Source organism: Sphaeramia orbicularis, chromosome 11 (assembly GCF_902148855.1).
Source record: "Sphaeramia orbicularis chromosome 11, fSphaOr1.1, whole genome shotgun sequence".
NCBI lineage: Eukaryota > Metazoa > Chordata > Actinopteri > Kurtiformes > Apogonidae > Sphaeramia > Sphaeramia orbicularis.
Window position 1 is genome coordinate 25,872,882 of NC_043967.1, and position 26,884 is coordinate 25,899,765.

A 26,884-nucleotide genomic window follows, 5' to 3' on the forward strand; every position below is an offset into this window, starting at 1 on the left:
CCTAACAGGCATTATAAATGTTCAGAGCAGCCTGATCCATCCTTGAGTCTGCTGGAGTGTTACTGGCAAATGGTTTTATCATGTGACCTGGATTAACAGTAATTGGTTTGGTGGTAAAGCAGCAGGTTCCGTTCCGAGTCACTGGGATGGTGACGACACTGAAATCGTTACATTTATAAGCTCATGAGATAACAGATCTTTCCAGACAGCGCCACATAATGCTCCGTCAATCAGTGTTGCCACAGTAACAGCTGCGTGTTGCCTGGCAACAGAACCCACCTCTCCTCTCATCGCCCACTGCGCATGCGCTCCTCGTCAGCTGGGCGCCTTTGAGAGTAACATCATGGCGGCGTCCACTCGTAGCGTGCGGTGCGCCTTGCGGAAAGCTATGGTCCCGTCTTTGGTTGTAATTTTGGGAGCTACCGGCACTGGCAAGTCCAAACTGGCGATCGAGATCGGAAAACAGCTTCAGGGAGAAATAATCAGCGCTGATTCTATGCAGGTAGGAAAAATGTCAAGAGGGGAAAACGCAGATGGAGTCCTTGGTATGGCAGCCATAATGCATTTGAAGACGCTCCGATTATATAAAAGAAAGCGAATAAAGCAGCATCAAACATCTGTTATTTTAATTTACATTTGATATCCCAACGCGAGAAAGTAGTCTGTCACACAACTTTTCAGAAAACTAAATGCGGCTGCGCCATAAAGTGTGCGTTAGCAAATCGGAGGTCCGAATGGAAAAATAGAGAAACAGGCGATTGTATAATGAGGCGATCCCTTTACCACCAGCAGTCAGAGGTCCAAATAACCTCTATTTAGCCTCAAAGCATCTTGGATCTCAGTGTTTCCCCAAGAAGTCTGCTAAGCCTGCAGCTGCATTAGCATCAGTGTGTGCGGCCTGTCATGAGTCTGCAGGACTGCAGCCTGGGACACAACACTCAGCATACCCCGAGAACAGGCCACGGATTAAAGCCCCTCAGACTCACTCAGAAATACACACAGCACGATTTGGCTTTCCTAGGATGTCAACTCAACTTTGCTGTGTTTTCTATTTTGTATTGGAAATATGCAGTATTGTATTTTTGAGGAATCTTTAAGAACTTACATAAAAGCTAAAATGGTTTCTTCATCCAACAGCTTCTGTTATTTTACTTTTACCCTCATTGCTAAGATACTCTGACAAAAAAAAGAAGCTAATTTAATTAATTATTTACTCCATAAGCTAAAATGTCAGAAAGAACACCAGATCCATGATCCCAAAATATCAACTCTTATCTCAGATCAACATTTACAAAGTTATCAGAAGTGGGAAATTGCACTTTTCGATGTTGTGCATAAATTTTTTTGCATTGTAAACAACCTAAATAATGACTTATTTTTCAAGTCGCATGTTTCTGATGGCAGAGAGATCAGATCATAAATGACTCTGATCATAAAATGTAAAGGTTGTGCTAAAATTATGCCATTAAACTTCCTGTGTTGCCTCAAACGTCTTTTTATTTCTACTGTGGTACCCATAAAACAAGCTTTATGTTGTGTAAAGTTCAACAGGAGATAGTTAAAGCTTTATATGACAAATAATAAAATCTCAGGGCTGGATGTATATATGTGCGAGTCCACAGTAGTAAAATGACAGGATACAGAGATACAGTGCCACTGCCAAACAGAAACACATTGTGCTATATTGCCATTAGGAAGAGCTTTGATTTTGTGAGTTTTGTGTATTTACACTGAATGAAACAATACTAGCAGAGACTGGAGGTGTGACACAACAGCTTCTGTGTGTAGTATGATGTATAATTAGTGTCAGAAATAACAGTGCACTGGTGTCTCTTTCAAAACAGTAATGATAGGTGATTCAGTCTTCTGCTCAGAGGGTAAAGAACTTCTGCACATTGCTGTCTTCCCAGTTTCCAGGCATTTTTGGCAGTAACATCATGGCTACCATTAGCTGTTAACTGTTACTTCAGTGACAAGGCACCAATAAGATGTCACTACAATGTTGCACCTGTCTTATGGTTCTCCCTTTAAAACTGGCATTGTTTCAGGTCAGTGTCTACCTCCACTGCTGGCTTAGTTCCTTAACTGCACCCATCATTTAAAGTGGAAAGAAGGTGGAACTAGAAAAGCACTCGGGGAGCGCAGACCTCCACCAAGGCAGATCAGTGCCCCCCACCACCACAACCACCAAAATTTAATCATTTGTTTCTTGTGCCAGTATCAACATTTCCTGAAATTTTCATCCAAATCCATCCATAACTTTTTGAGTTATCTTGCATATGGACAGACAGACAAACCAACACCGGCAAAAACATAACCTCCTTGGCGGAGGTCATAAAGGTACTGCATTTCAGCATCAAACAGTCTTTTAGGCTTAAATCTAAAGGTGACTGTGCTTTCTCTATCAGGGCCCCTCGACTTTGGAACAGCCTGCCTGAGGAGATAAGGGTGGCAGAATCAGTGACATCTTTTAAATCACTTCTTAAGACATTTTATAGACTTGCCTTTATGTGATGTTGTCTCTTTTTAATATCTAGATATTTGATTTTACCCTTTTTTTAGGGATACTCATTCATATTAACATCATGTCTTATTCCATTCCTTCATTTTTATATTTTTGACAGAATCATATTATGTCTCCGTAATCTCTGCCCTCTCTACTTCAATATATTTAAATTTATTCAGAGTATCATGTTTTTCTAGTTTGCTGTACTTATCTCTTTTACTTTGTTGTGTTATTTTTCTATGTTTTAGTGTCTTTGCATGCATCTTGTTTTACTTCAATTTCAGCGTAATTCTGTCAAAGTACTTTGTAAAGTCAGTTTTAAAAGGTGTTATATAAATAAAAGTTATTATTATTAATATTATTATGTTATTATTGTAAAAGGACCCATACTGTACAAGGACTCACCAATATTGCTAATGCTACTGCTAACTCACTGAAAACAAAGACCACACTGAAACTTTTATTCAATGCCACCAATTAATTTCAGCTACTTCATACATATGTTGTATTTCATAATGGTAATGTTAACTTTTGATTAACTATAAAAACAGTATTGTGTACATTAGCTGACAGATCATGTAATGAACTACTGGATTCATGCTAACATGAGCCAATGTGGCTAAGTTATGCTAACAGGCTTGGTATTGTAATAAAGTTGCGGCTGTTGAAATTTTTTAGAAAATATCCACAAAGTGGCCTGAATACCTTTCAGTAGGGCTGCAACTAATGATGATTTTATTAATAGATTAATCTGTAGATTATTTTAATAACTAATCAATTCATCAAATAAACACAAAAGAAAAGAAGGGGGGCAGAAGGTATATATGTGGGAGTGCCGCAGCTACCGTAACTGGCGTGAAACCGAAAATGACTCCTGGCTCCTATGCCTCTCTTTTACTCTGGAGCTTACACGAAATTTTCACAAGTTCTAGCCTATATCCACCTAGGGCCCAGTGGAGCCCTGGGTGGCCTGATAAATGGAAATGGATGAAAATGTTATAATTTATGATGATAGTGTCGAACTAGCTAGTGGGCTAAAGTAATCACGACACATAGGCTATCTTAAGCTAGGTTTACATTATATTCCCAGTGGCCACAGCAGCCCTGTTTTTCCAAAACGTACTGCGCTGTAGGATTTTGGCCATTTTTTTCTCCATGTTCAAGTTTTTTTTTTTTTTTTTTTTTTTTACATAAACGGCGCTCTACATTTTGGCCAAATGGGGCTGACTAGCATCTGAAGCCTCAGCCATGCTCCTCTGTGTTTTACTCTGTTTCATGCACAAGACTCAACGAATCGACTGCCGAATTCATTACCAACTCTTTTAAGAATCGATTTGGATCGATTGAATCAATTCGTTGCAGCAGCACTACCTTTCAGTTTATTGTAATCCAAGTGCTCTTAGGCGACATAAGACTACTGCATCTACATCTTTCCTGCATTTTCAGGTTGTAGACAGCTACTTTACTGTGTCCAGGTTTTGGCTAATCACAGTTAGGAAGGTTAATACATGATTGACAGTTGTAATGACCAATTGCTGATCAGATTTTGTCATATGAGATGTGATATTTACTGCTCTAGACAGTGCTGGAACACAGAAGTTTGGAAAAGTGGACTTCTGACATCCATAATGGTGTGGAACAGCATCAGGTTCATCTAAATTGAGTTTTCTGATTTGGACTGAGAGGAGAGAGCTGCAGTGGGATGTTCAAATTCTGGCTTTTCTTAACCCCCAAATTACAGTTGATATGTTTGTAAAAATTATTTTTATTTGATAAACAGTTGTTCAGAGAATCCAACTCCACAGAGGAACAAGCTGTCAATCAGAATCAAAGTCTTCTATTGGCCCTAAATGTTAATCAATGGAGCGATAATTCAGACCAGTTTACTTGAGCGTCTAAATAAAGCAAATGAGGCCAAAATTACCCCAGGGAAAAAAATCTCTGTCTAGACTCTAGAGGGATTTCAAAGTTTTTTTCAAAGTAGGAGTCAGTTGGAAAACAGCATCTAATGGCCGTTAGTGTTATTACACTTTAAGATACTTCAGCGTCTGCTTTAATTCTCCCTTTGGTTTCACCTCTGTATGTGTGAGAAACAACACAGCAACAATTAAAAACTCTCACACTTGCATCTCTCCTCACTCTCAGTCCCACCCTTCCTTTTGGTTCTCAGGCTCCGTTGCCGTAGCAACCAGAGGGCGTGCACACAAAAGAAAAGGTTGGATACCGATTCAAGTCAGGGTCACGTCAGACCATAGCATGGACACACACATTCACCAGCTCCTGTTTATCTCCACCTTGCAGCATCCAAATGTGTCGGTAAAACTCAGTACCTAATCAGCGCTCCTCAATGTTTTTCATCACCTTTCTTCTACTTCAGCACCACCTCTCTGTCCCTCCCTTCCCGCCTTCTCGCTGTTCATTGTCCTTGAGAGTGTGCATCCCTACGGGGAGCGACTCTTCCAGCAGTCACCTGGTACTGGGTAAAATGGGTTACGCTAATAATTTCAGCCCAGAATATCTCAACAGCTAACAGCTCTTGTGGTGAGAAACAGTGGCCTAGTTACACACCCAGCCTATCTCCACAATCTCTGGCCTTGTTGCTACCCTCCTGTCGGCGTGTGTGACGGCGAGAGAAAACGAGAGAGACGGGGGAAACGTGGAGTTAGTGAGAAAGAGACTGCTCATGTGAGAATGAGGCTGTGTATAGGCTAGAGCTGGGCTGTGTTGTCTTTGGGATAGGAAACAGTCTGGTCTTGTTTGGGAGAAAGCAGCATTGTGCTGAGCTGGTGCATAGTCAAAGCCGTGCTACGCCGGCCCAGCAGCTGATAGTGAATGGGCACGCTGTGGCCACTGGGAAGTGTCTATTGTCCAAGGGAGAATTGGTTCCCACACTCCCTAACACTCCTATTGTGTTATCATCACCCCCTCCTCCTGCCTCTGGCCCATGCCCCTAGCCCACAGTTCATTGGACATGCAGGGGGATATTATTCACTCATTAAATGAACATGCTATCCATGGCACACCACACACACACACACACACACACACACACACACACACACACACACACACACACACACACACATACACACACACACAAGAGTTTAGCTGTACTGTCACTGAATGAACCATCGGCAAATAGTGTAACCCAGTAGTTCCCGAAGTGGGGTCCAGGGAGCGGCAGGGGTCCTCTACAGCCTCCCAGAAAGAATGTCACTGTTGTTTCATTCCATAGAGGTTTGGATTGTTACAAACATGTCAGAAAATGGCTGGGATTTTAGATTTTACAACCCTCATCACCTCACCTATAAATAGTCTATCTGTAAGCCTGAAAAGCCTTAAAATAGCTGTTTAAAGTGGCTCCGAATTGGATAACTTCAGAACTGGGTTACTAGTACAGTACATCATATTACATCAGTATAACTGTACTCAGTGCCCTTTCCATTTAATTCCCTGTTTTTTTTTTAATAGATTACCTTCCCACCTTTTTGGGTTATTATGCTGGAGATTAAATGGGTTTTTAATGCAAACGACATGTAACAGGAAGAGGTCTTGATATGCTGAATGTTTTCATTGTAGAATCTGTTCCAAAGAACCCATTTTATGTCCTTTCAATACAATGGTGGTGATAACACTCTGCATGGGAAAAATGAATCAGATGTGTATGATATGGATACTTTGAACAACAAAACACTTTAAAACTCTGCTAAAACTTTAACAACCAAAGTGGACAAGTTGATTGGTTTTATTTATTTATTTATGTCCTGATTATTCAAAGGGACAGTTAGGTCAATCAGAGGGTGTAATTATTGAATTAACATTTGATGAGCTGTAATGGACAGACATTTGTTAATCAGGTTTCACCTCAGGGGAGAGGATGATTTATCAAGGCAAAGCCACCTGACAATGTTTTACAGGGTTGACATGGGTAGTGACAGTAAATGGATCAACTGAGTGCGCTTAAAAGGTGATTCATAAGTGGTGTCCTCACACTGAAACATTAGACAGTATCATCCCTCACACACTGCCTTGGGTATGTTCTGCTATGCAACGTCTCAATGCTTTATTTCAGACTGTTGGTTTAGACATTAGAAAAACATTTGTCATTTGATGTCATTGTCTCTTTTATTTCATTGTATTGTAAAACAAACTTTATACGGTACTAGGGATGTAACGGTATGAAAATTTCATATCACGGTTATTGTGACCAAAATTATCACGGTTATCATTATTATCGCGGCATTGTTGTAATGTGTTCAAAATGTTCAAAAACTACTTATATACACACTGAAATAATGTAACCAAGTTGTATTTTTTTAAAAAACCCAAAAACAAATAAACAACACACACAATGTATTTTCTGTGGCAGAAACATTAAAATATTAACATGTCAACATCAAACATACAAATGTGCATTACAGATAGCACCTTATGGCCATAAGAGATATCTGCACCAGGGGTGGAAATTAATTGGATTTTATCAATATTAATGTTATGGTGGATTCTGTTTACCAGTTCAAGTCCTTATCAAGTCTCCTATCGATTCCTGAGTGTTTTTTTGAGTAGGAAAAAAGGAGTTGGACAGGTCTCTCTGCTGGATGAGGATCTGATGCAGCAGGGGCCGGGGAGGGTTTTACAGTAGTGCGGACCCGGTCCGTGCGCGTGCGCTTGAACGAACCGGGTCCGTGCGCTTGCTCATTGGGATGGACAGGGTCCGCGCACGTAATCGGACGGACCGGGTCCTTGCGGGAGTCCATTATCCTCAAACTCTGGAGCTCTGTCCGTGCAGGTGCCTTCCACCATGTTTTCAGAGGCCAAACATTACTAACTGCATACGCACGCCTGGGGTGCCACTGCTTGACCAGGAAACGAAGAGCATCACTGTGATTTTCAAAGTGCGGTAATCAAACACGGTTATCATAATAATTAGAATTTAAACGGTAATACTAACCGTCGAAAATTTTGCCGCGGTTTACCGGTAATTGTTACATCCCTATATGGTACTATGGTGTGTAGTATGGTACACAGGCCTCACACAAATGTGGTTTGGGCATGAATAGTCTAACCTAGAGCTACACAATATATCATTTGAACATCGTCATCATAATGTACGTGTGCGCAATAGTTACATCACAGGTCCTGCAATGTAGGAGGCAAATTAACTTGACATGTTCTCATCTAATTTCAACCTGGGTACCTGACACACACTGTGTTCAGCGATCCACCAATCACAATCGTTCTTAATCAGTTTGCCAAAGCAGACCACACCCCCTGCACATGGAGTGAGTTGTTGGTAACAACACTGAAAAATGAGCAACAAACAAGAGAAAATCACAGAAAATGAAGACTTGGTGCCAAAAAGAAAAGCAACGTCAGTTATCTGGAATTATTTCAGCTACAAGAAGGACGATATTGAAACATGTGTTCTGTGTTGATAAGTGCCTTGCACCTGTTGCCACAACGAGAGGAAGCACAACTAATTTGTTTGACCATTTACGCCAGCACCACACAGCTATTATATCCTCCTGAGTAGTTTTTCATATCTCAATATATATCGCAGGGTTAAAAAAAATCGCAATGTCAGTTTTTTTCCCAATATCGAGCAGCCCTAGTCTAACTTCAACCAAAAAACTGTACTTTTGCCACAAATTGTGCCAGATTGATCTCTTCTTCACCTCAGTCATAGCATTAAATCAAAACTCGTAGTTGATGTAAGTAATGTGGACTGTCATTTATATCTGATATGATGGAAGTGAGAAGCTAATTTAGTCGAATTTGTGTGATTGTTCAGAGTTTGTTTTTGTTGCAAACAATGTGAAAAAACTGGCAGTAGGGCAGTTGTCATGTACAGTAATTCAAGATGTTGTAAGAAACAAGCTTTTCCTTGTGTAATATGAATCATTTAAGAGCGGCGCGGCGGTGCAGTGGTTAGTCCTGTCATCTTAAAGCAAGAAGGTCTTGATCCCAGCATTGTGGGCTTTTCTGTGTGGAGTTTTCATGTTCTTCTGTGTCTGTGTGGGTTCCCTCTGGGTACTCCGGCTTCCTCCCACTATCCAAAGACATACACTCAGGTGAAGTGAGCACTCTAAGTCACCTATAGGTGTGAAAGTGAATGGTTGTTTGTCTGTATATGTCAGCCCTGTGATGGCAGCATGTCTATGGTGTACTGTTCATGTACTGCCTTTGCCTGATGGTAGCTGGAATAGGCTCCATCACCCATGTGACCCTCTTGAGGATTAAGTGGTTTGGAAAATGAATGATATGCTATGAGATTCAGTTTACTGAGTTGCTCTGTGTAAAAGATCGTTATTATGGTTTTATGCCTCAGTGGGATGTCCTACCACATGCAGAGATGAGTATGTACATTTGCATCTGTCTGATTAGGTTTTTGAATAGTGAGTTAATAATAATAAAAAAAAAGTACGCAAGAATGATTACTGCTCACTAAAATCAAATGTAGACAAAAGGAACTTCATTATTAAAAACGCCTCTCAAATTATAAAGTAAATGTTCAGGTCTGGAAATGCATGAAGGCTGGAATTCCCTTTGCACTTTCCATGTAGGCTATGCATTCTCACATGTTACTCAATAACATATTGCTACCATAAAATAAATTGTTTTACTGCAAGTTGTAAAAAGGGGAGGCTTTAAGTGTGTGTGTGTGTCTGTGGGCTATCATAGAAAACTGCCCTTTGAGGTCCTCGGGGCTAATTTAACAGGTCATGTGCAAGCACGCAGCATTCTCCCCGAGTGTGTGTTTGCCTGTGGGCGTATTGGCAGTATCAGTGACGGGTGACCCTTCGCTTTATGCACACTTTAAAAAAAAAAAAAAAAAAAAGGAGCAGCCGTTTTTCTGTTGAAGACAACATGAGCGGTGAAAATTGCAACAAAGGAGGATGATTTGTCAGGCTTATTCATTTTCCTGTTGAATGTGAGAAATGAGCCTCGGCAGCATGGGGGAGCTGTCATGTGTCATCTTGGCTCTTACAGGCTTGTAAATGTGGAATGAAAAGCGGTCTTTCTTCATAAAAACCTTCAGCATTGGTTTAGCCTCTAAATCATTTGAAAGTGTCCAGTGATTTATGCTTCACTAAAAGGGGCCTTTTCTCTTAGAGCTCCTAAAAACCTAAACACACAACAGCCTTCTGTGAAATTTGGGTTCTAATTTTTTAACAGAGTAAGTGTCAAAATGTATTAAATTAGTTTTAATTCAAAGTCAAAGTACTGTTAAATTTGTAATGTGTGTGATATCTGTAGGGCTGGATAATCTGGTCTTTTAAGATAAAATCATAATCACAAGTTTTCACCTTAGAATTTTCTCTGGTTTCAAGGCTTTTTGTTGCTATCTGAATAGAAACTTGCATAATTTTGGACTGACTTGACAATATTTTCACAAAATCTAAATGAAGTAAACATATGTAGCTGCAGCATTTCCGTCAATTTCCTAGATTATGGTGAACTAATTTGTCACTCTGGAGTTATGAGTTTAATGAATGAATTAATGAATTAAAAATGTTATCACACTGCTATTTCCGTAAAGTGTTTGTGTGAATCAGACTCACAGCTGATGGAGGTACACTGACTCTTTGTCATTCTTCAGCATAGATTCACGCAATATGGCCAAAAAGTTATTTTGTTATTTTCCCCCCAATATTACAGACAATTTACAATTTTAATTGTTTTCTGGCCACATGAACTGAAGATGAAATGGGATTCCAAAATACTTTCTCTTTACTAGACTATATGCTGGAGATGTAACGATTAAGAGATTTTGGTGCTACGATTATTGTCAGAGAAATAATCGCGATCATTTTGCGCAAATTCATTTCACAACAGTACTTATTGGGGCTGTCACTTTATATTCAAACTTATAGCATTTGTTTGAGCATGAGGTGAAAAGTTCTAATTCGAAACTGTAATTACATGTTAGAATGTCAGCTGTAGTCTCTACTGGCGCATCGGACTATTTTATGCGGTTTGCCTTGTGATCAAACAGAGTGTGTTTACTATATCATTTCACAAGTTAACCCTCCTGAAGCTTGTATGACAGTGTGAACTGGAGAAGAACGACCTTACTTTATCAAAGCTATGCAGACAGATTGTTGTGAATGGAATGCACAATGGTAGCCTGTAGCTGCACAGGTAATGGTAGTGAACACAAACTCTATGGAAACGAAAGTTAGCCCGCATCGAAAATATATTTATGGTCAAGACAATTCAGAATTGCGTCCATAAAAGCGGATAGAGACAGACGGTCAGCTTGGTCTTTCTGTGCCATTTTCACTCGTGGAATATTGAATGCAGTGCTTGTGTAACGTTGCTTTCGTCCCGTGCAGGAAGCACATATTGGCGTGTCTTTTGTTCCACTCTTAATCTACTGTACTTGTACTGTATGAGACAGTTTTTGGTAGCCTTGACGATTAATTAACCATGACGTTTAAAATCGCGATTAATCGTAACACCATGACATTGTTACAACCCTACTATATGCCATATATGACTAGAGAAGTGCATTCACAATCATATACGGTATATAGTACAAATATATTATAGTACTCACAGTGCTGCATTACAAGATGTAAACAGATTACATTTTTAATTCATGTTAAGCAAGAAACGTCTCCAGAGGAATAATCTCAATATTCTGTTTTAGGCCTTTTATAACATGATTTTCAGAAAGCAAAACCTTGATTAATTGAATGAATTCAATCTGTTGCCCAGCCGTACTTCAGCAGCAGCAGAAAAACACGCTACCTAAACACTGCAAATAAACTCTGATCACTTTAGTGCTGATGGATGCTAAAGTACTGCTATAAACAGAGTGAAATACACTGACTTGCCTAGTGATCTATGCTAGTGACATTAACGCCTTAATCCATAGGTTAATGCAATGCAAATGTGCAACACTGAAAAATACTGTAGTTACGCTGATAAACGGGGAATTTACTATGAACATTAGCTGAATAGGAAAGTTTTGACGGTGCTGTTTTTAATTGCTTTAATGATATGTGTTGGTGTCTTGTGTGTAGAATTAAGATCGATCATATCTAAGATCATGATATCACCCAGCCCTGAGTATTGGTTACATCGGAGTCACTCTACTGTGATATGCATTTTTACCATTCAAGCCAAATTTCCAGTGAGTCTAAAGGTCAAACTTCATTGTAGGCCTTTGGTTCAGTGGCTGGTAGACGCACAACAACGCAAATACTCACACAAACAGCTTATCTGCGTATTAAACACATCCTACACTGAGAAATGATGCAGCTATGTGTTATAGTACATCCATCTTATCGGTTCTGTCCCTGCTCTCTCTCTCTCTCTCTCTCTGTGTCATTATTTGCGCATGTCTCTCTATCCCTCTCCCACTCCCACTGTCTCTTCTATCTGTCTGCTGTGGCTATGACCTGTCTGGTCTTTGACGTATCTGTTTGTATTGCTACTCAGCCGATGCTGCCTCCCACACCCGATTTATGATGCATCTTTTTAAGTAACCTAAGCCCATGTAGGAGTCAGCCAAAAACAAAAAAAAAACAAACAAAAAAAAAAACAGAGCTGATTATCACCTCTTACTTTGTGCTCTTGTGTGCACATGTTCACACAAACTGCAATCTGCCGAGTGTGGAGATGCGGTCACCGCTACAGTAAAGTGACGAGGAGGAAGGAGGAGAGAGGAGGAGGGATGATGGTGGAGGGGGGCAGTGCCATGAATGATTTATTAGTCTGGCATTACTGGGCCATTCCCCACAGAGAGGAAGAGAGGGAGAGGAGAGGAAGATGGAGGGATAAATTGTTGAAGGATGGTATCCTGAGGGGGAAAGGATGGGGAAAATCGGATAAAAACAGAAAATAAGCACATACTAGGTATTCTGTTGGAGATGTAACAGAGGAAAGGTTTGAGCAAGAAGGATGGAAACCAAGTGAAGCAGCTCACTGATTGGCTGTTGAACGTGTAGAGTGGAGTCCAGAGGTCAGAGTAAGGACGAAATGCACTGTCTGCATCAATTGACCCTGCTCTTCCATTGATTAAGGCTTTTCTTCTCTAAATGAAATGCAGTGTATTATGAAAGAGTTCCTCAGATTTTTCTTTTACTCCTGCAATTTGAGAATAAAAATTATCTTTGAAACGCAAACCACTAATTACATAATATATTTTAGCTGTTTTTTTCTTTAATTAGGTCTTGCAGTCATATTATTAGACACATTTGCAGTGCGCTGTCATCCTTTGGTACCACTTCCAATATTCAAACTGATACTGAATACTGACAATGATACGAGTAATCATGTTTTTCTTTATGGAACTGATTAAAATAATCTGTGTCTGTAATTACACACATCAGTTCTTATTCATTACATGGGACATTTATATCAACATCTAACTCTATAAAAGCTTCTTCTTAACAGTCAGAAATGCAGGTGTGAAACCTCATCCGGACCAAGAAACCTGATTAAAAATTGTCTGTTTGTTTGATCAAACTGTACCATGTTTTGGTTTGTTTCTACACTTTCATTTAGACTTTTGGACCTCACTTTTCAGAGTATGAAGTTTTATGGTCCAACAAAGTAATAAGACTCACAAATATGCACAAACTTCAAATATGCTATTAGAGCAGGGGTCACCAACCCTGGCCCTCAAGAGCTACTATCCTGCATGTTTTGGATGTATCCCTCTTCCAACACACCTGATTCAAATGATAAGCCTGTCATCAAGTTCTGCAGAAGCCTGATAACGACTGTAAGGTGTGCTGGAAGAGGGAAACATCTAAAACATGCAAGTTAGTAGCTCTCGAGGACCAGGGTTGGTGACCCCTGTATTAAGAGGATACATGGATGGAGCAGCAATATCAGCTGAAGATAAACTAGGAAAAACAAAATAATGATCATCATATAAATTTTTTTCATTTAAAACTGAGAAGTTTGCATGTTGAATTGGTAGCACATTAGGGACCAAGCAATAAGAAACTAGTGCAAGAAGACTCATACCACAAAGGTGATAACTTCTTTAGTTTGCTTGCAAAATTGCAGTGAGGCATCTTAAAAAACCAAAACTAATCATACTGCAGTGCATATGAAACTGTGTATAAAGATGAACGCTGTGACAGCTCCCCAAATAACCTCTGAACACCTTGATTTGAAACAGGTCAGCTGGAGAAAGGTTTCCGTCCTTTCAACCTTTATCGGTCATTTCTGAGAAGCGAGACCATGTTCGGGAACTTTTCTTGTTATGTTCAACTTTCACATAGAGGGAGGAAGCCCTCAGTCATCAATCTTTACATACAGTTACATATATTTTAACAACACATGAAGTTTAGTTTAACCTTTCAGGTGGTTTTTGTGTGTTTTGAATTTAATGTAATCTTATAAATAAATGTAATTGTTTAAGGCTGAAGAAAAAGTAATTAACAAATGACACACTTTCACAGTAAAAGCATACAACTGCTTTCACATTCATTCAGTGACGCAGATACAGCAGCTTTGCTTTGCTGTGAATTAATATTAGGAGGAGCTTCACACTCAAAAATTATTTCATATGGATCAGTGAAGGCTGGACAACACAGACTAAAATGATTGTGCCTATACAATAATTATGTCTTTGTACACTAAAATGAGGAAAAATGTGCAACAGGTTTTCATAATATACCAGTAGTGGCAGAGATATGTTTCTTTGAACAGTCTCTCTCTCTCTCTCTCTCTCTCTCTCTCTCTTTTTGCTCTCTTTTCTATTGGCTTTCTCTGAGTCTTCTTTTATGTTTCAATGAGTGTTTGTTCACTCTGAATCTTTCTTTCTTTCCTCACCCTTTCTGTCTTTTTTGCCCTCTTTCTTTCTTTTGCCTGTGCCTCCCCCCCTTATTTATGTGGCAGAGGAACAGCTGTCTCGTGCAGGGCATAAGGTTGGCCAGGCCGGCCGGCTGCAGGCTCCGCGGAGCTCGAACACTGAGCTCATTGTCTCACACACATGCTCGTGCACACACATTCCTCGAACTCGCACGCAAGCCACACGGTCACATCCATTCACATCCATTTTAAAGTGAAACAGGAAGGAGTAGGCAGCTGAACCCACATTAGCATGGTTTCCATTGAAATGTATCATTATGTACTTCAGTACAAGCCATTATACAGTATTCCCACAAATATTTTTTAAACGTTTTTTTTTTTCATTAACAAAGAAACGACACAACTCAAATGTTTGAGGTTATGCTATCACATGTTTTTTCTAATTGACTGAAGCCTGTGCATACAGTTTATACTTATGTATGTAGGTGTCACATTAAAGATTCAATTTGTAATGTGTTCCTGTTTAGCTTTGTGCTAGAGGCTGGTCTTTGTTAACACTAACCCTGTTTCTAAGCTAATGACTGTCTTGGTTGTGTACATCCACGATAACAGCATGTACCTTATTGTCTCAATGTGGAGGACTTGTGGCTTTTTCTGCTCTTCTACAGCACCCACAGTGTACAACACTTGCTAACTTTAGCTAGAAAGGAAGTTGGCTACAGTCAACAAACAACCGACTCTCAGCACAAAACAGACTCAACACAAACTTCAAATGAGCACATGAGCATGAATATTGAACTGTAAATACATTACTACAAAGGATTTTGTTGTTTGGTCTTTATATAGCATGAAATATCACCAACATTAGCTGAAAGCTAAGAGCAACCTCTCAGTACAAATAAGTAATTTTTCATAGTTTTTCCACTTGCAAATAGCCATATCACGTGTCATTCATTCAGCACAGCAGTTGCAGACAGAGGCAGACGCTTCATTTCAGAGAGTTTTCTTATCATATGCCTGACAATTAGTCATTTAAACCCCACTTTTTGCTGCTTCTCATCTTCATTTTATGTCCTCTCAAAGAGACGTGTAAACACGGTTAGCTCTGATGATTTTTATCTTTAATTCCTTTATGACTCGGTGCTCGAACAGCACTGCAATTTGTAGCTCATTTTCACCCGCCTCTACTGGAAGTCTTAATTTCTTTCTCATTTTCTCTCTCATTTGCAGCTTCCCCTCAAAGCATTTTCTCTTTATATCCTCCACTGAAATGGCTCTTTTCATTCTTCTGGTTTACACTCCAGTCTTTTTCTTCCTACTATTACTCTTGGGTCTCATCGTCCACATTAAGCAAAATCAACACAATCTGCATGCTTTTTTTTTTCCACTTCAACTCTCTTACAAGGACAGATATAAATGCACATCTCAGACATGTTATGTAACAATTAGCTGTGTCCTTTGAGTTGCAAGTAGGTATAGGCACCATGAGGGTAAGAGAACTGAAATTCTGCTAATTAAGCGTCTAACTAGATGAATCAGACAATTACGTGACCTTTAAAAATAGCTGCCATTTTTCTCTTTTCCTCAACTTTTTGATTGTTCAAGTATCATTGTGGCTCTGAAGAGTTACAAAAGCTGTTGGGAAGCACTTCAGAAATGTAGTTATTAACACAGCGTAATATATGAAAATACTCCTGGTAAGAACAAGATTTCAGTCATGTCTGAGTGCTTTGAGGATCTGTGTATATTTGGGTTTAGAAGTGAAGATTTCACCACAACTGGGCAAACTGGACATTTTTTCCTTCTTCATGGTGTGTGTGTTCAGCACACTTTGAGCAAAAGCTACATAATCCGAGAGGAACGTGGCCCAAAATGAGAGACCCGTGACCCATTCATCTTATATTTTCTTTCTCTGTCACACATTAACACATGTCTTATCTCTCAGTGCCTATTTATCTGGGTTTCTCTCACCATCTCTCTGCCATCCTTCTGCTACCTGTCATCTTGTCATCTCTATTCATATGAAAGTGTACATGTGAGAGGGAGAGATGGCAGAGAAACAAAGGAGGGGCAGTGGGGGATAATGTGCGCAAATTTGTCAAGGACCATCCTGTTCTCTGTCATGAGTACACGCCACTCTTATGTCGTCTCTTGTCTGTGTCCCCTCCCGCCTCCTTGTCGACGGTCTTTCCAAAACCCTCTTCAAACCAACGCTGTTCATCATTTGCTCTCCACCATCTCCTTCATCAATCCTTCCATCCATCCTCTCTTCCATCCATCGCTCCCTCAGCTGACAGTGGTGTCGTGCAGAGAAACGGTGAATAATTTATCAGGCTGGGTTGCTCTGCCCTGCCCTGTTCCCCACTTTTGGCTCACCACGGTGCTGAAGAACATTTGGTGTACACGCAACCCACACACTGTCACCAAGGATATGATCAATGACCTTTATACCTCTATTGACAACCCAAAGTGTTTATGTTAATGTAATAATGTTGTTTCTTGGCAATTGAAAGTTGCTTGAGGAGAGTGACATGCACCTAGTAGTCCAGGCAGCTAGGAGCCAAACTGGCAAATCGGGAGCCCATGCTGTTGGACTGCTTTAAACTATTCATTATTCAGAACACTTAACACAGGAACATTTCACAATTCTAAGTCCACACTCTATGGATGATGCTAACTCAGAGTTTAACATCATCCCGGTTCCTGATCAATGGGAAGAAAATTGATAAAAAAAATAACCTCCATGGCGACATTTCTACATTTTCTTCAGTATGATTATGTTCACAAATTAAAACTACTTCTAGTGATTTGGAGGTGCGAATGCCATTGCCAAAATTAAAACTTTAGCATTAGACTTTCAACAACAGTCACATTATTTAAGGGTAACCACCATGCACTTCCATTTTGTGAATAGGTTTCCATATTGGATATTATTATAGAATGATTCCACTGAGGGGTGTGCTTTGGGTCAGTACAGTACCATATGGTTTTGGAATGGTAAGACTTGGCCAAACGTATCCTCACGTTGTTGGTGGGGTTTAGGCCAAATGCGTACCATGATGTCATACTGGTGCAACAATGTACCAAGAAATGGTATGGTACAGGTTAGTTGTTTGGACCCCTTTTATTAAGAAAACATACACAATAGCATACCATACTACAACAACCTGAACAGTACCACTCAGAGGATATATGCTGTTAGATAGGTTTTTGCTTTATTCAGTGTTGTGGTGTTTAATGTCCCCAACAAGTGATGATTATGGTGAGAATCAGTAATACTAAAGTTGCAGTGCTTGGTATTTTTTAAGCATCACTGGACAAAAATTCCATGATTACCTTGAGACTTAAGCTCTGCATCTAGCCATTGTATTTGTTTCAGGCTTAAGAAAATCTGGACCAGGGGTATCCAATCCTGGTCCTCGAGGGCTGGTATCTTGCATGTTTTAGATATTTCCTTCTTCCAGCACACCTGACGGTCGTTATCAGGCTTCTGCAGAGCTTGATGATAGGCTTATCATTTGAATCAGGTGTGTTGGAAGAAGGATACATCAAAAACATGCAGGATACTGGTCCTCTAGGACCAGGATTGGACACCTCTGATCTAGACCATTATGCAGAGTTTGACTCATCACAGGTGCTTTCAGACAGGTATGAGGGTTGAATACGTGATTGACATCCGTAATCACCAATCACTGATCAGATTCCGTCAGATGGGACATAGACACTACTTAGTCTCGGAAAAGTGACTTCATCTTTCCATATTAGAATTAAATGACATCAGACTTGTGTATCTTTATATTTTGTCTTTTGATTTGGACTGAGAGGAGAGAGCTGCAGAGGGAAGCTGCAAATTAGGTCAACTTTTTTTCCCCAACTTCATCTCTTACCATTTTAATCCTTTTTAAACATCAAAATACAACTATGAGGCCATTACTTTAGTTTATTTTAGCTACTTGAAAGGATGAAAAAGCTCAAAATGTATCTTTCTAATCTTGCATTAGCATTATATATCTTTGTAGTTTTAGGCATACAAAAGTGGAAGTATACACGTGATTTGTGAGTTTTTATTTGATGCTAAACTAGCTTTTATCTTGGCTCTAATGTCACATTTTAGGGGCAGATGTGTAGCGTAGATGAGTTTAATAGGCTTGTCAGACATGGCTCTTACTAATAGAAGAAGCCAAACTCCTCCGTATTTCTCAAAGCTTTCAGTTCAAAAGAAAACAAAGTTAAGTTAGCCTAAATTTCCACAATGCAGGGTTTGTTTTGAAACTCTTGTGGAGGGAAAAATCAGCTCATGAGTTAAAAGTGACTTCATCTATTCTTTTCTTTCATGCTGTAAAAATAATACTTGTGTGTCCATTTGGGAGTGTGCTTCAATAGCCCAAAAGCCGCCTGACTGCGTATGATTAAAGGCTGGTAGTTTCCTAGTCTGAATTATTGAACAATAGACTACTTCACCAGTGCTCTTTTTTTCTATTCAAATCAAGGCTGAATCCATCTTGAAGGTTCGGCCTATACTGGTGAATGTGTTTGGGACATTTTTGACTCAAAGGGCTTCATAAAGTTTTCCTGGCAAACGCTGGGTGATTGACTCTGTTGTAACACGCACGAACTGAATGGTTGATAGTAGACTACACACAGATGCTGTACGGAGACGGAGCCATAGAGGTGCATTAAAGTTTTTAATACTTTGGCGTATCAGATGAAATGTATGACATGACTGAATGGTATGTACAAACTGCTGTCCACCTTGATACAAATTCAGGTTCTCACTAGCTCGAAGCACCTGCAGCTCAACATGTCTTCATTCACCGGGGCTGCTTTTTAGTTTCTGAAAATCAAAACTGATCATCAACACAAACACAAAAAAAATGTCAAACACAATTTGAGTTGTATAAAATTGGTTTTCATGAACTAGGTCAAGGCCATTGGGTTTTATTAACAACACAAAATCACAACCATCTATGAGTAATGCATGAGGAACTAGAAGCACTCGGAGAGCGCAGACCTCCGCCAAGGCTGATCAGTGCCCCCCCCCCCCCCCCGTGGGCCCCCCCCCCCCCGATCACCACCAAAATTTAATCATTTCTTCCTTATCCCATTTCCAACAAACCCTGACAATTTCATCAAAATCTGTCCATAACTTTTTGAGTTATGTTGCACACTAACGGACAGACAAACAGACAGACAGACAGACAAACAAACCCTGGCAAAAACATAACCTCCTTGGCGGAGGTAACAAATGAACTGAAATCGTAACAGAGTGAGTAAACCTTCATATTGTATGTGAAGCCACAAAAGACTTAATGCAGCATATTGTACACACTAAGTAGTAATCTTAATTGGAGGTGCAACAACCGAGCGATTAGTTTCTTAGAACAATAAAGAACATGGCTGATGTTGAACAACAAAATTTGGCCAATGTTCTGCAGTTTTTTTGCCTTTCATGTAAATAATGGTAGTTTGTCTGTATATATCAGCTTTGTGATGGACTTGCTACATTTCCAGAGTGCAGAGTGTACCCCACCTGGTAGCCACCATGGGCTCCGACAGCCCCGTTACCCCCTCGAGGACTAAGCACTTCAGAAAATGAACTGGTGAAAAACATTCTCTGAAGCTGTCTTAATCAGTAAAAAAAATAACCTATGATTAAGAATATAATGTCAATGACCGTTATTTGCGGCCCTGCTCCATTTGGTGATAAAGTAATTTTGATTATTGTTGAAAATAGTGTGACTGCAGTTTCGTTTTTAGTCTCATAGAAATTTAAACTATTAACAAAGCAGTTTAATACAAACTGAAAATGTAGCATGTTTTACATCATGCCCCTCACTAATCAGTGTAGTAAATCCAAACTATCATCAATAAACAAAGGACTTTTAAAATGTGTTTTTCTTATCTCATTCTAAATCTTTAACTTTTAAGTTTGCAGTTGTGTTATTTCTCAAGGTGATATTGTATGGTTCAGCTTAGATTAATTGTGCACCCCTGCTTTGTTCCTAACTTGTGTGGCTTGGACATGGACTTTTTGTTTACAGCAGATTTGCAGGACAGAGCCACGATTCTGTTTGTTTTTAGAGTGATTTGTTTTGGATGGTTCAGACTTCAAGACCATACGCAGAAAGTTACAGCAGACCCTCATGAGTCATTTAACAAATGATGGTAAAGAGTCACTTTTTAGTTTAACAAAATTTATATCTTTTATTCAATTTTTTTCCACCAAGTTGACAGGATGCTAACATCAGATACACAGATGTCCACAAATCAATCCATTGGTGCATTTCCATGAACACTATTTAATGTTATTCATTGAAGAATATTGAAACAGCAAAGTAAAAAAATAAATAAATAAATAAAATGCCAGTAGTGTTTTATTTTCTTGTGGTGGTTTTAGGCTTTTTACACAAAGGAGTAAATGGTTATCAGTGAAGTGGAAACACCATCATTTGAATAATTTTTGACCAAACATTAAACTCATGATCAATCAGCGGACAGATCAGTAGTTTGCGTCTTTCCAAATAAAGTGTGAAAATCTGTCTGGTACAACAGGTAGTGTGAGCTGATGAGGAGGCCAGATTATTACTCCATCTTACCTGTGAAAAGACGTCACAATCATTTTAAGAAAATGATTATAGACCGTTCTACTTCCTCTCTGTTGATTACTGCTGTGTGTAATGTAGCCTACAGCATCCCCTGCAGAAGACCCAAGGCACCCCGGTTTATATACTCCACACCAGTTTATTGGAATGCATATAATTCACATTTCTACTCTTGCAACTCAAAGGTTTGCCTCAAATTCACTGGACGTTTAATGGAAACAGCTACTAACAAGTGCAACATGAAACCAAAACTATCTGGATCAAATGTATATAACAAAAACCTGAATCTTAGCTTTGACTTTAAGGTGTAAAAATGCCCAAAATCTTATTTGTAAAATTAGGAGTGTTCTCTTGCCACTAAAACTGCACACATGCCCACATGTTGAGCTGTCAGGATCCAGAACAAGCAGCGGTGCAGGTTTATTCAATGTTCAACAACCTCTAAAAAGAGATGGCCCAGCGCACCCACTTTGAAAATCATGACACATTATGACACATGGCTGTCACATTCCATGAGGGAGCCCCACTCGCTGGGTGATGTAAAATGGACAGAGGAGGTGTGTAAAGCCCTCTTCATGTGGACACCACTCAGGAACCATCTTTTTTTTTTTCTTCCAGTCTTGCTTCCAGCTGCACAATATGGCTTTGACTTTGATAAACAAGCTTATGCTGGCATAGATTTCACTCTCCTGCCCTATTTCTTATATGGGAACTTTATCAGTGTTGCCTAGGTGTTAAAGAACCTTCAATTCTCCAGTGTATTGTTATTCATTTGCAGGACAATACTGTTTTGTGTTCTTGTATAATTGAAGTATGTGTTGTATGTATTCACTCACTCTGATTTTCTGATTTACTTTTCATATGATCATTTTCCTTTTGCTATTCTCTGCTGATTGCTTCATCGGTTTCCCCCTCAGGTGTACCACGGTCTAGACGTCATCACCAATAAAGTGACAGCTGAGGAGCGCGCCCAGTGCAGACATCACATGATCAGCTTCGTGGACCCTTTAGTTAGTGGCTACACCGTCGTGGACTTCAGGAACAAAGCCCTGCCTCTGATATCCTTTTCCCTGAAACACCTCCTTTCACTCTTCACCACATGTCACATCTTCTCCCTGGGTCGTTTAGTAGTAACTACATGAAAAGAATTCAGCAGTGATTAATTAGTCTGGAGGTGTGTAGGTATATATATATATATATATATATATATATATATATATATATATATATATATATATATATATATATATATATATATATATATATATATATGTGTGTGTGTGTGTGCGTGCGTGTGTGTGTGTCTGCTGTGTCCTTATTTGGTCAGCATGTCTCTGGCTGCAGATGTTGCAGTAAGAGAGAGATCACTAGAGATGATATTTATAAAGTAGTCTGTGTCTGTGGCGCTCACACACACACACACACACACACACACACATCCACAGCCTGTAGCAGTCACACCCTCCCGCAGACACCGGCCGTCACACAGATGTGGGGAGAGGAGGCGATAACTAGAGATGGTATTAATAGATCAGGAAGGCATACACACACACACACACACATACACACATTTTTTCTCTTTCACACACACCCACCAGTGCGGCGAGGGGATGCGGTACAGCTCCAAGAATAGGCTCAGTGCAGCGCGAGCCTGCTGGTGGGAAGAGGGAAGAAATGGAAAGAGATGAATACAGATTAGTGGGGATGGAAGCAGTGTGGAGGACTTCAAAATGTAAATCAAGAAAGAGACGTCGGAGGGGAAAGAGGAGGGGTGGCGTCACGGTTGAGGGAAACTGACAGGCTTGAGAAGCTGAAAGACGCAAATGACGGACCTAATGACACATCATCAGCAGCTATCAATTCTTCACTCAACACGACATTTCCATAAACTCTCTCCCCTCTAGTTCTCCTCCTCTGTCTTCCATCTCTCCTTTTATTTTCCCTTCACTTTTTTTTCCCATGCAGCTTTTGCAGCAATCATCCTCACTCTTTCCAATCTAATGCACCTTCCCTCTGCAAACACGACGATGCAGCCCTCACTGGTTTGTTGCGTTCATGTGTGTGTGAAAATGAGGGAGGGGGCGAGCGACGACGGCTCATCGGCCTTTATCTTGTTTGAGTGGTTATTTAATTATCCCTGAGTAGAGAAGGTGGGAGAGTACAGGGAGGGAGGAGGAAGGAGAAAGGAAAGGTGCAAGATAGGAGAAGATGCGACAGAAAAAGAAAGGTGTGGCAACTACATAGGTTGATATTTTTACATGGAATTATGGAGGTGAGCCATATTGAGTGGCTCATGTAAACTCTGGCTACTGTAAAAACTGTTTTTATTAGTGCAAATTTTCCAGTTATGTTTCTCAATTAGTTAATAAATCTGCACACTGTGAAAGATGCCAGTCTGATTTTCCCTGGGTAAAGCTGGCGTATTCAGAATGATTAAGGGGCAAGGACCTCAGCTCCAAAATTAACCCAGTGAGAAAGAATTCTAAAGTTGTAATACTACTGATGACTGGCGGGTTTGGCCCCAAAAAGCTCCGACTCCCATAGACTCACATTGAAATTCTCTTTAAAAATACAAAGTCATTATTTTTTTAGGAGTCATTCCAGTCTCATGACTTTCCTTTAGAACCTCTAGTAAGTGCTCTGGTCCATTTTTAAGTTTTTCCTTCAATCTTATCTTAGGTCGGATAGAAGCTTTGATATCCGCCATGTCAGATTTTGATTGACAGGTCTATTTGACAACTTGCTCATTTATTAGTAAGCAGGTGTTAAGCATTAGCATCACAGACAGCCTTTAGCCCATGTGCTTTTACAGCTCTGTCCCTTTTGTCCAAATATGGTAACTTCTGTCTCCAAAAAACCTACATGGCAACAGTCAAAATCACAAAGTAATGCCTTCAAAATGGCAGTTTTGGCAACATGGCTCCACTAATTATATACAGTGTGTGGTCATAATACAATAACGATGGTGCCATGATAATCATATCTGTAATATTTGATGCACTCCAAGAGAGATATCATAATATCTGTGTCACATAAGAAAACAATGTGTGCACACTTGAAAACCCTCAACGTTCAGTCCACACCAGAGTTTTTGCACATACAGACAGACAGGCATGATCTGATGAAGTGCCCCCCCCCAGCTCATGGACCTCAATCTGGTGGATCTCAGTACATAATTGAACAAGTAATGTCACAGACTTGTAGCCTATGTGGAGGACGGGTTGGTAAAGCTGTGAGAAAGTGAAAGTGAGCTCCATTGACTTGCTGTTCCCCGAAAACAATTTGCAACAGGGGGGAGATCGTTGTGACGGACACCCCCCCGCTCACGAACGTCAATCTGTCCTCAATCCGGACCTCAATACATAATTCTACAAGCAAAGTGATGGACCTGTATGTGGAGGACTTGTCGATAAAGGTGTGAGACAGTGAAAGTGAGCTCCCCTCACCTTGTTATTGTTGTTGACTATCTGCTGCCCATCACGGTTGAGAACCACTGGTGTATGACAAAGGTTTTGCACATACATGGACAGACAGATGGCCGGACGGCCAACTGATGACAACACCCTTCAGTTAGTGTGGCTGAGGGTAAAAACTACCATTAAAGAGGTCAAAGTAGAAATATATTTGTTCACTGTTGTGTTAGTGTCACAGAATTTGATAAAAGAGTTGAAAAATGCTTCAAAGTGGACAGTCTAATGCTAGGCTAGGTTTTTGTTTTAAAAGGCATACCTTTTGCTACATTTACACTACTCAGTTTTTGGAAATAGGTCTCACTTTATAATCTCTAGAGTTGCATTTTAGTCTGGGCGGACAGAAACTGTGGGAAATGGATGGTACAGACTCCAATGTTTGCTTCTTGGTTAGGGCCCATTAGTCACCACATATCCTCATATCATATGACCCTGTCCAGACGCGTAATTCAACACTGATCCCAATTTACACCTGTTTTTGTAGTCTACGTTGCTGTGCAGTCAAATTTTGCATGATATCAGGCTACACACATATGCCCTGTAGGTAATGGTCATGTGATATGCTTCAGGTGGGTTAGAATGGATGGAGGTAATGCTGAAACTTACTCAGTAGTTAGTACTCATCTGAAAGGTGATCTTGATCTTCTTTAAAACGTTAATGATAGTTTTGGTATGCATGTGGATGTGGCTTTGTCTCATTGCCTCTTTAACTCATATACACTGACTGCATGTCCATGCCTAATTGGGCCATCATTCCAAGAAATGGTGGCTCTAGTTAATCAGGGGAGTCCTTTCATAGCGCCTGCCCATAAAAATATTGATATTTGGTGCCAGTGCATTACACTCTATATAGTATATTGTAGTACACAATATGTTCCTGTGTTCTGGTTTTGTCCCACCCATATTCAGATTGGACCAAAACTTAAATAAAAGACATCTCTGGTATCAGTGCTTAAAATTTGTACAGTTCGTCATTTGTGTTGAAAGGTAATGCATTACATTAAAAGTGTTGCAGTGGGAAATTTATCTTCTGTTCATTTTGTTCTATTAATCATGGTTCCAGCTTTACTTTGCCTAATATAGCAGTTAAATGTTTACATTCAAAGTACTATTAGACTAGAAACACAATCTGAGAGAGCATGCCTCTGTCAATGCCTTACAGTCCTATAATTCATTCAAAGGCCCTATTTTTCAGTGTTTTAGGGGGGACTTCACCTTGGCACATGTTCCTTTCTTCAACCAAATTTCATGAAAATTGGTGCAGTATATTTTTGTGTAACTGTGCAGACAGACAGACAAACTGTAATGATAACATAAGCCCTTAGTGGACGAATAAGTGACTATGAAGATAATTTTGTGTCTTCATTATGCAAGCAAAGGGAATAAAAAGCAAACAAAAAATCAAAATTACAAAACAAAAATGAAGGTTTTAGAATTTTTAAGCTTAACAAAATCAATTGTGTTCTCGTTTTCTTTCATTTCAAATCTGAAACTTCTGCTTCCAGGCCAAAAGTTTTTGTCATTTTAAAAGTTTTTTTTTTTTTTTTGCAAGTCCGTAGGTTTTGCATCTCTAAATCTTTTGCAAATCAAAAGGTTTTGCTTGCAAGTTCAAGTGGTACTTACTTCCAGGGTCAAAATCGTTCGTGAGTAGAAAAGTTCTGCATGTCAAAATCTTTTGTGAAGCAAAAACTTTTGCTTGTAAATTCAATTGGACATGATGGATGGGATCTACATGGGCAGAAGGGGTGGATTTCTATTGGTATCTTGCTTTGGTTTAACAGTGTGCCTGGTGCCTGGTCCTCCGGCCTACTTGAACACAGTGGGAACTGGGGCGGCTTCTCACGGCATGATCTTGCAAAGCAAAACTTTTTGATTAGCAAAAGATTTAGAGGTGCCAAACCTTTGGACTTGCAAACAAAACCTTTAAAATGACAAACCATTTTGGCCTGCAAGCAGAACTTATAGATTTGAACTGAAGGAAAATGAGAACACAATTGATTTTGTTAAGCTTAAAAATTTTGAAACCATTTTTGTTTACAAATCTTGATTTTTTTTTTTTGTCTTTTATTCCCTTTGCTTGCTTAATAAAGACACAAAATTATATTTGTAAGTGATCACAATGTAGTAGCTGATTCATTCACTCAGTCTTACTGCAGAGTAAAGGCTGAAAATACTAAGAAATCTGCTGAGGGCCAGTAGTGAGCTCAGCAGTGCTGTTGAAGTCCTCTTTATAATCTTACATTCAATAATTGACCTTAAGTGCGACTGTTCCTGTTTATCTGCTAAGGCTTGTACTTTTACGAGCAACATGCTGTGTTAATGCATTGAGTCATATGAACACAGCTTTAGTCTGATTCCTGACATTAGCCTGGGTTTGAAGTACTACACACTACTTTGCAGCATTTTTCATGAAACGTGTACATTTTCCTTTTTTTACTCTAAATGTTGTATCAGTCAACTTCTTTTTAAGATGTGTAGGCCATATAATACACTCTGCAAGTTATTTCACCATTCACTCCATCACAATGGGA

The 26,884-nt window shown here is 39.7% G+C and overlaps 1 protein-coding gene across 2 annotated transcripts in view; it reads left to right on the plus strand.

Annotated features, from left to right (window-relative positions):
• Nucleotides 1-327: 327 nt before the first annotated feature.
• trit1 (tRNA isopentenyltransferase 1) overlaps nucleotides 328-26,884 on the plus strand; it is a 56,202-nt gene continuing 29,645 nt past the window's right edge. For both annotated transcript variants that reach the window (XM_030148125.1, XM_030148126.1), the window contains exons 1-2: nucleotides 328-502; nucleotides 21,801-21,941. In XM_030148125.1, the coding sequence (XP_030003985.1) occupies nucleotides 344-502; nucleotides 21,801-21,941 (300 nt within the window). In that variant the 5' untranslated portion in view covers nucleotides 328-343. The remainder of the gene's footprint in view (nucleotides 503-21,800; nucleotides 21,942-26,884) is intronic.